This window comes from Nesoenas mayeri (assembly GCF_963082525.1).
Source record: "Nesoenas mayeri genome assembly, chromosome: Z".
NCBI classification, from domain to species: Eukaryota; Metazoa; Chordata; class Aves; order Columbiformes; family Columbidae; genus Nesoenas; species Nesoenas mayeri.
This window is the reverse complement of record NC_137542.1, coordinates 75402550-75411862: the sequence shown is the minus strand read 5'-3', so window position 1 is coordinate 75411862 and position 9313 is coordinate 75402550. Positions and strand designations below refer to the sequence as shown.

At 58.5% G+C, this 9313-nt stretch overlaps 1 protein-coding gene across 1 annotated transcript in view; it reads left to right on the top strand.

The window, feature by feature from the left end:
- Positions 1 to 6968: 6968 nt before the first annotated feature.
- Positions 6969 to 9313, top strand: part of SKOR2 (SKI family transcriptional corepressor 2) — a gene marked incomplete at both ends in the record, with an annotated part of 24866 nt that continues 22521 nt past the window's right edge. The window contains one exon of the mRNA XM_080362961.1: positions 6969 to 9161. Within this exon, the coding sequence (XP_080219087.1) occupies positions 6969 to 9161 (2193 nt within the window). The remainder of the gene's footprint in view (positions 9162 to 9313) is intronic.

Below are 9313 nucleotides of genomic sequence, written 5' to 3'. Positions count from 1 at the left end.
GGCGTGGGGGCGGCCGCGGGTTCCCCCCCCGCCTCCCAACCCCCGGCTAAGGAAGAGGAGGGGGGCCGGGGAAGGGGGCGGCTTTCCCGCACCGCTTGCAGGGCGCTGCCTGGCTGCTAGAAGGCGTCCGAGACACGACCCACCCGCGGCACAGCTGCCGCGGCACAGGCGGGAGACAAACTTACGCGCTAGCGGAGCTACCGCGGAACGCGGCCCCGTTCTTGCCGCTCCTCCCGCCCTGTTTCCCGTGGCCCAGGGGGGACCTATAGAATTCGGGTGCTCAGGTAAGCATGGGGACAAGCGGGAGCGGTGTCGAGGGGGAACTCCTGATTTGGGTGTATTCCTCCACTTCCTGGAATAACTGGCAATGTCGTTTGCTGTCGCGACAGGTCGCAGGGTCGTGCTGCTCCTCGGGGCGGGGGGTGGAAAGCGGCTGCCAGGAACCGGGTCGGGTTTGGCTGGGAGAGCCCCGATGGGTGAGAGGAGCCCCCCGCAAGTTTGGGCTGCTGCAGAGGGAAGGGGCGATGGTTTGTAGCTGCGCGTCTCCCCCTTTTCGTTGCTTTTCTAGATATACCGCTATCTTAATTAATTTTCCTTCGAAATAATGAACTTTGGGGCCGGGTTTGGAGATCGGACAGGTGGACCAAGGCTGGCTGGTCCCCAAGGCCAAAGCGGGGACCTTCGCGGCGCCCCCAGTGCGGTGGGTGCGCAGAGTTTTCTGCTCGGCACCGCGGCCGCGCAGCGCTCGGCGTCCTGCCGGAGGGCGAGAGCCCACCCGGGGAGACCCTCCTCATTCGGGAAGGGGCTGATTTGGGGGGAGAGGTGGGATAAGAGGTGACCACCCGCCTGGGGGGACGCGTCTCCTCCGCTTTGTCGATGGGTCCGAGGTTTAAAAGCAGGGGAAAATGGTAGACTGTTTAAAATATACTATTATTTACCGCCTGGATTCCCAGGGCTTTGGGGGTCCGAGAGCTGGAAGCTAAGCGGGGACCCCTCGGGAAAGTCCTTCCCCCCCCACCCTCAAACCCTTACTGGATGGGCTGCCTGCTTGTTGCACAGCTCCTGCCCATGGGCTGCCCTGCAGCACTAGCTCATAGCGGTCTATATAACCCTGTGCTAACGCCCATATAGACCTGGCTTTACCGAATGCGTGCCTATAGTAGAACACCCTCCCTGGCAAAGTCACTTTTTTTAACATAATCTTGAAATTATGGCGAGGGAGGAGGGGACCAGAGGGATGCGGTGGTGGAAAAGTTGCATCTGGGTGTAGAGAGGGAGAAGGTGACGAGCCAGCCTCCTAAGTGGGTGATGTGAACTGTCAAAGGGTGCGGGAGTGTAGAAGCCAAACAATCCCAATCCCCATAGGTTGTTTATTCCTCATAAAATACAACTCTGCATAGCAGGAAGTTACTGCAAACATTTATCAATAATGAATGAATCTCCTGTAATAAAATACTCACATAATTAGCTACAGTCAAGTACGTACATTATGGCGAGGCTTTTGCAACTCTTTGTTGAAAATCCGACTTAGATAAATCCTCTCAAACAGCCTTTTAAGAAGAAAGGGGGGGATGGGGGGGTGGAAATTAGCAAACCACCCAGCTTTTCTCCTTTTATGCCGTTTCTGAAACCCAAACCGTAACTACTCCTGAAATATAACGGAAAACTCTTTGGTGAATTCAGAAGAGTCATTAACATTCAGCTTTAAGTGAATGTTAACAGTAAATAAAGAAATCTCTTGATTGTAATAGTTGCAACAAAGCAATAATAAACCAGTGGGTGGTCATCAGTAATGATAAATGTATCATTATTACTGTGTGTTGGGGAACAGGGTTTGGAAAGTACTTCAGACTTTTTAGTGGCGAGCTTGGTGGCAATTCGTTTCTTAGCCTGGGAAAAGAGGGGGAAAAAAGAGCCATATAATTTTATACACAATTTAGGTGAAAATAAATTTAAATCTGTATATTACATTTTTAATTTCAAGATAGTAATTAAAACTGGTTCATTATATCTCCTCTGAAAGTCTCAGTGCTCATCTTAATTGCCTGTTTGTACAATCTGCTTTCGAAAACACCCAAGGTTACTGGGTTCTGAAAGACGCAAAATTGAGTTATTTACTGACGTGATGAGTCTTCGCCCGATGGCGTCACGTTTCCCTGGGAAGTTTTGGGCTCTCTGGTCCCCATCCCAGCCCGGTCGAGACCTCGTTTCTCTGCCGTGGAAGTTTGTTACTGGTTTCTGCTGGAAGATGTTCAGGGTGCTTTAATTTATGGGTTTGAAAGAAAAATAAATCAATAGCTGAGGTGTTTTCTGTTTGGGATTTTTTTTATTTCCTTCTATCCCACCGTCCCCGGGGGTTAATTCACCCACATTTAAACTTGCGTCTCTTTTCCTCCTTGTCACCCCATCCCCAGGCAGGACAGAAATAAACCCACTCGCGGTTTTAAGCTCTGAGGAGCGGGATGTGGAGCCACCCATCTCCTCCTGGGTTGCGAGTCCCTTTCTCGTACGTTGAAATAAAACGGCAAATAGCTTCTTTTTGGTGCCGTTTCTATTCGGGAGGATGATGCTGGGCAGGGGGGGGGTGGCGAGCAGTCTTCCCACGGCGGGGGTGTCCGTATCTCCTGCACGTACCTTCGGCGAGGATCACCTCGGGTTTTCGATCGCTCGGAGCGTATTAAATTGAGAAGTTAAGGGACAAAAGATGCCGTTCACAGTTCCTGCCGTTCACAGTTCCTGCCGTTCAGCCGCCGTGCTGGTTTTCAGCTTACCCAGAAATGCCCCATCCCTAAACTCTCCCGGTGCCTTCGGTGAGGCAGAAGATCGCGCTGAGTCTTTTTCGCCTCCCGTTATTATGATCAGAGATGCATCTTTCCAAGGCGTTCTCTTGCCACTGAAAAAACTCCACGTAGATCTCTGTCCTTTTGTTGTGTCTAGCTGGGTTATTCAAGAGCAGAGACAAAGCCCGAAGTGATGTGATCTAAATGAGCTCCGGGGTTTTCCAGATGGGACCACCTCTATTCCAAATGCCCTTTCTGCCTAATATAATAAAACGCGATTAAAAAAAAAAAAAAAAAAGAGATACTTAGAAATGAGCTGCCCTCTGGACCAAACAGTGCAAGTGAAATCTACCCGAAAGTATTTTAAAACGCTCGTTTGCTGCCTGGATTTTCATTAGGAGAAGCGGTTTTATAACGATACCTTGTGTGTCTGCTACTTACACGGCTGCAAGTTTCAATGGGATGTGGAGGGAGTAGGGGATGAGTCCGCTTTGGGGGTGGTTTTCCTTGTGGTTTGTGAAACGCACCGAGGTTATCTTACTCCTCGTGGCCTCTCTGCTACAATATTTAAGCGCTGTGGAAGTAAATAAAGGCTGGGAGGGTGGTTTAAACTTGGCCGCTTTTCTCAGCTGCTCGTTTTTACACGAAGCGAGAGGATCTGCTGCTGTCGTCTCTCACTCAGCTGCTCCAAGGCAGAATCGCCACAGAGAAGGGAAGAGGGAAAAGGAGCCAGGACTTGTATTTATGCCTTCCAGGCTTCTGGGAGAAGTTTGTCCATCTTCTCCTCTCTTAGGAGAAGACTCCAACCCAGCCGTTCAGCAAATAATGAAAAGAACAACGGTATCAGAAAAGGAGCCCGGGTCTGCGGCTACTCGGCGGGACGGTGTAGACACCCCCTCATCAAGTCGGGATTTGCCTCTTGTCCCTTGCATGAGGTTCATCCAGGCTGGGCTCCAGCCAGTCCACGGGGACGGCGATGGGTTCGTCTGCGGCCGGAGCAGCCGCGGGGCCCTCGCCCTCCTGGGGGTCATCTGCAGGAGCCGCCCGGTCCCTGGGTGGACCGACCTTTTTCCAGCAATCTTTCCAGCTCAACCCCCGCCCCCCCCGCAATGCTCGTGGGACTCCACGAGGTTTCCCAACAGGCTTGAATAAGAAGGGGGAAAAATGGTAAAAAGAACGGTAAAAAAAAAATAACAGTGTATTTTTGTCCCGCTTTTCTAACATGCTGGTGGTGCGGATCAGTCTCTGTGCCCACTTCGGAGGGCTCCACCGAGCCAAGGCCCCTCGGTGAGGCTGCGGGCAGTGCCCCTGCGACAGGGTCTTACACCCCGCTCCCCCTTCCATGAGGGCTGTAGTACCCCCAGTCGCCACGGGCTTCAGCTATCCCTATAGAGGAAATCGAGGCAACCCTTAAGTTTTTCCAACGGAATTAAAGGGGGTCAATAGCACCGAGCGGGTGAACAGCAACAACAACAACAAACTTTAGCTTTGCTTTTCGTTTATTCATCGCGAAATAAAACGCAGGCGGCGGTTAACGACTGCCCCGGACCGACCCTGCCATCCCCAGGCTGCGAGGTCGGAACTTAGGGGTTTGCTTCGTTTACAAAACCCACTAATTTCTTCCACCTCCCGAAACCGTTTTTCCCTCCTCTCCCCGACGCTGGTCTCAGAGCCCCGGGCCAAGTTGTCCATCCTCGGTTCTCTCGGGAATCGTCGGGGAAAAGCCACCGGGTGGCCGAGAGGATGCTCGACGGAGTTGCACCCACCGATCGCCCGCAAGAGCAGGCGGATTCCCCCTAAAAACCTCCCCCCATCCCTCCCGGTGCCGACCAGGGAAAGAAGACAGGAGGGGAGATTTTCTCCGTGGTTTGGTAATAGATCATACAATGTGTGACACGGGTTTAACCAATAAAACAATTCGAATCAATTAGCTGGCGGAGGAGAGTTTTGAAGTGTAAAATTCACGTCAGGCCGGGTAGGAAGCATTGATTAAAATGTCACCAATGTGAGGCTTGTAGCTGTTGCTCACACGGAAACAGCAGGCTCCGTGCAAAAGATGCTCGGGAAAAAGTAGGAGGGAGGGGAAAAGGGGGGAGTCTCCGTGTGACAGTGGCGACACGGGGGCGAGCGGGGTTTAATAAGAAGCGACAGAAGTAATAAGGAGAGGTGTGATTTTGTAATTATTTTGGGGTTTTTTTTTTCACCCCAAAGTTAGCGAGGACCCCAGCGATCCTGGTCGAGGGGGACTCTGCAGTTTTGCTGCTCGAAGGGGCAAATGCGGAGAGTCCGTGAGCTTTAGCGTGGATGTCCTGGGAAAGGTCGGTGAAGAGATTTTTCGCCTGGATGTGTGATGTCTATGAAAAAAATTTTATATATATATATACACACAAAGTTTCGTGGCTAAAAGTCCAGGTTTTGTATTGGCAAAAGGAAACAATTTTGGTAAAAAAAAAAAAAAAATCAGAGGGTAGTAGGAAACACCCGGCTGTCCAGATGTCCTCCCCGTTTTAGCTGGAAAGGAGCTTTTCTTCCTCCTTTTCCCCATTTTTTAGCCGGCTTCGCAGTTTTTCTCGCTGGAAAGGACCCGAGTGACTGATTTTGGTTACCGGGGCGCGGGAGGTGTCGCGGTGGTCGGGACCTACGAGGTTACCGGTGGTTTTCGGCGGGCAGATCGTGAAAAATCTACATTTTTGCTGCACTGTCAAAAAGCAAAAAGGGGGGCAGGTGCGCTACCGTGCTGCAGATAATTTGCTAGGTTTTTTTTTTTGATTTTTTTTTTTCCCTAAGTGAGGGCATAAAGTAATTAGAAAACAAACAAACAAACTAACTAACAACAAAAAAATACCAAAACCAACAAAAAACCCCAACATATTTGCGCCGTGTTGCCCGTTGTGGGAAGCTTAAGCGAGAACCTGGGACGGGATCTTTCTGAAAGCGGTTTTGGGGATTCAGTCCAGTGTAGGTATTTGGGAAGGGAAGTGCGGCTGACGACACGGCTGTGGCAAGAAATCAACTTTTGTTTTCTTTCTCCGCCCCATAATTTCGGACAGATCCGTTTAAAAAAAAAAAAAAAAACAAAAAAACAAAAAACAAAAAACAAAGAAAGAAAAAGAAAAGTTTCCAGAAAGACGCGGCTTTTGTGTCGAGCTTATTCAGTTTTTTGGCAGAGATCGGGCTCAGATGGTGGGGAGGAAAAATAAACATAAAATTTTTTTTAAAAGGCAGAAAAAGCCAAAGCGCATCCCACCTGCATCCCACCTTCCACCGTTCCGACCCTGAGCTCGATGGGAAAACGGGAAAACCGTGTGCGGAGCCGCCTCGGCCCGGGGAAGCGCTCGGGGGGGCGGCGGCGGGAGGTCGCACCTCGACGGGGCGTCCGCGTCCCCTCCCGGTGCGCGGAGGGAGGGATGGGGGAGCCGGACCCCCTCCCCCTTCACCGCCCCCCGGCTGCTGACGTCATCCAGCCCACGGGGGGGCCGCCGCGCACCGGGCGAGGCGCGGAGCTTCCGCGCTCGCAGCCGCCGCCGTGCGCGCCGCACCGAGGGCAACGCTCCGGCTTGGGCGCGCTGCTCCTCGGGCGCGGAGGGTGAGATGCGCCTCCGGAGGAGGGCCCGGCGGTGGCAGGGCTAGAGCGCGGCCGCGGAGGTAAAGGGCGCAGCGGGTGGGGAGGATGCGCGGGTGTCCGCGGGGAGCATCGAAAGTTTTTTTTATTTTTCTCCGTCCTTTCCGCGCTTTCCCGTCGCGGCTGCCCCGGCCCTGGGGGTGCGGAGGGGAGAAGCCGTCGGGCCGAGCTAACAGCGTCCGCCAGGCGTCTTCCTGGGGCAGCGGCGGGTTTCCAGGACGAGGAGGCGGACACGCGTTTCGGGATGAACCGCCCGTGGGTCGGGGCATCTTCTTAACGGAGGCGGTTCGCTCGTTTACCGCCATCTCCACACCCGCGGTGAGATGCGCACGTCGGAGTGCCGGGATGCGCGGATGCCCCGCAGCCCCGGGCATACCCCCGTGGAGGCCAGGGTGGGTTTTGGGGGTCGCCAAGGGTAGCGCCTCCCCACGCTGCGAGACTCGAGGGGGGTGGTGCTTGTGGCAGGGACCCTCCATCTCCTGTGGGTCCCCGGCTGACGGCGCTGTGTCTTTCTCCACCCTTCCCGCCCGCAGCTGGAGCAGAGCAGCCCCCCCGGCGCTGAGGCGATGGCGACCAGCCCGCTGCCCGGCCCCACCGACATCTTGCTGCCCTCCCCGTCCAGCGCGTACCCGCCGGACCCCATGAACCAGCCGAGGGCTGGCCACGCCGCCATGAAGCCCAACCAAGTGGGGCAGGTGATCCTCTACGGCATCCCCATCGTCTCCTTGGTCATCGACGGGCAGGAGAGGTTGTGCCTGGCGCAGATCTCCAACACCCTCCTTAAAAACTTCAGCTATAACGAGATCCACAACCGGCGGGTGGCTCTGGGCATCACCTGCGTGCAGTGCACACCGGTGCAGCTGGAGATCCTCCGGCGGGCCGGTGCCATGCCCATCTCCTCCCGTCGCTGCGGGATGATCACCAAACGGGAGGCGGAGCGGCTCTGCAAGTCCTTCTTGGGGGAGAACCGGCCCCCCAAACTGCCGGATAACTTCGCCTTCGACGTGTCCCACGAGTGCGCCTGGGGCTGCCGAGGCAGCTTCATCCCTGCCCGCTACAACAGCTCCCGGGCCAAGTGCATCAAGTGCAGCTACTGCAGCATGTACTTCTCCCCCAACAAGTTCATCTTCCACTCCCACCGCACCCCCGACGCCAAGTACACCCAGCCCGACGCCGCCAACTTCAACTCCTGGCGCCGGCACCTCAAGCTCACCGACAAAAGCCCCCAGGACGAGCTGGTCTTTGCCTGGGAGGATGTCAAGGCCATGTTCAACGGCGGCAGCCGCAAGCGGGCCCTGCCGCCCGCCCCTCCCGCCCCCGCCGCCGCCGCCCCCGCCGCCTGCCACCCGCTGGGCTCGGTGAAGGCGGCGGCCGCCGTGGTGGGCGGCGGGTTGCTGAGCCCGCACCTCCTGGCCGCTCCACCCGAGCTGCACCAGAAGCGGCCGCGCTTCGAGGAGGACGAGGAGCTGCAGGAGGCCGTGGCGGCGGCGGCGCACGGCGGCAAAAGCCCACGGAGCTACCCGGTCATCCCGGTGCCCAGCAAGGGCTCTTTCGGCGGCGTGCTCCAGAAGTTCCCTGGTTGCGGGGGGCTCTTCCCGCACCCTTACGGCTTCCCCGCCGCCGCCTTCGGTCTCTGCCACAAGAAGGAGGAGGGAGGCGGCGGCGGGGCCGATGCCCTCGGCGGGGCGGCGGCGCACAAGGGCGGCGGGGCCGCGGCGGGCGGCGGCCTCTCGGGGCTCTTCTGGCCGGGCAGGAAAGACGCCGCCTTCTACCCGCCTTTCTGCATGTTTTGGCCGCCCCGCACACCGGGCGGGCTGCCGGTACCCACCTACCTGCAGCCGCCGCCGCAGCCCCCCGGCGCGCTGGGCTGCTCGCTGAGCGACGGGGCGGGCCTGCTGCGGCAGGCCTTCCTGGACCTCTCGGAGCCCGGCGAGGCGGGGAGCGCGGGGCTGGGCACCGCGACCGCGGGGATGGGCACCCCGCCCGCCGCCGCCCCCCCGCCCGCTCCCGCCGCCGCCGCCGCCGCCCGGGACCCGCTCTTCGAGTCGCCCCCTGGCGGCGGCGGCGCCGAGCCCGCCTCGCCCACCGCCTCGGAGGGTGGCGGTGGCGGTGGCGGCGGCGGGCGGGTCCCGGCGCACCACCCGCACCTGCTGGAGGCCGCGGGCGGGCGCAAGGCAGGCGGCGGGTACCACCACTCCAGCGCCTTCCGACCGGTGGGCGGCAAGGAGGACTCGGAGAGCCTGGCCAAGCTGCACGGCGGCGGCCCGCCCCGCACCGCCTCGCCGCTGCAGCTGCTGCTGCCGCCGCCGCCGCCGCCGCCCGAGGAGGCGGGTTGCGAGCGGCACCCGCTCCCCCCGCCGCCGCATCCCCCCCACCGCCTCCTCTCGCCCGGCGGCACCAGCTGCAGCTTCGCCAGCGAGGACAGCAGCGAGGAGGAGGAGGAGGATGAGGAGGAGGACGAGCCCGAGGTGGACGTCGAGGGGCACAAGCCCCCCGAAGAGGAGGAGGAGGACGAGGAGGGCGAGGAAGAGCCTCGCGGCGGAGACCCCTTGGCGGCCGGCGGCCGCTTCCCGCCCGCCCGGGGTCTGTCGGAGAAGGGTGGCCGGGAGCGCCCCGCCGCCGGCCCCTTCCCCCGGCCGCCCGCTGAGGAGAAGCCCGGGGAGGGCCAGGTCTCAGCGCAGCCGCCGCCCCGGGCGGGCAGCGGTGGCAGCAGCCCGGCGAACCATCCCTCCCTGGAGGAGCAGCCCAGCTACAAAGATGTAAATGTCCCTGCCAGGGCACTTCCCGCTCCCTGCAGATACCGACACCCCCCGGGGCGGGAGGGGTCCCTGGAGTGGGAGCGGATGGAGGGCCGGGTACCACTGCTACCATGTCGGGTTGGGTACCTGCCCAGCCATACACCCACCAGCCT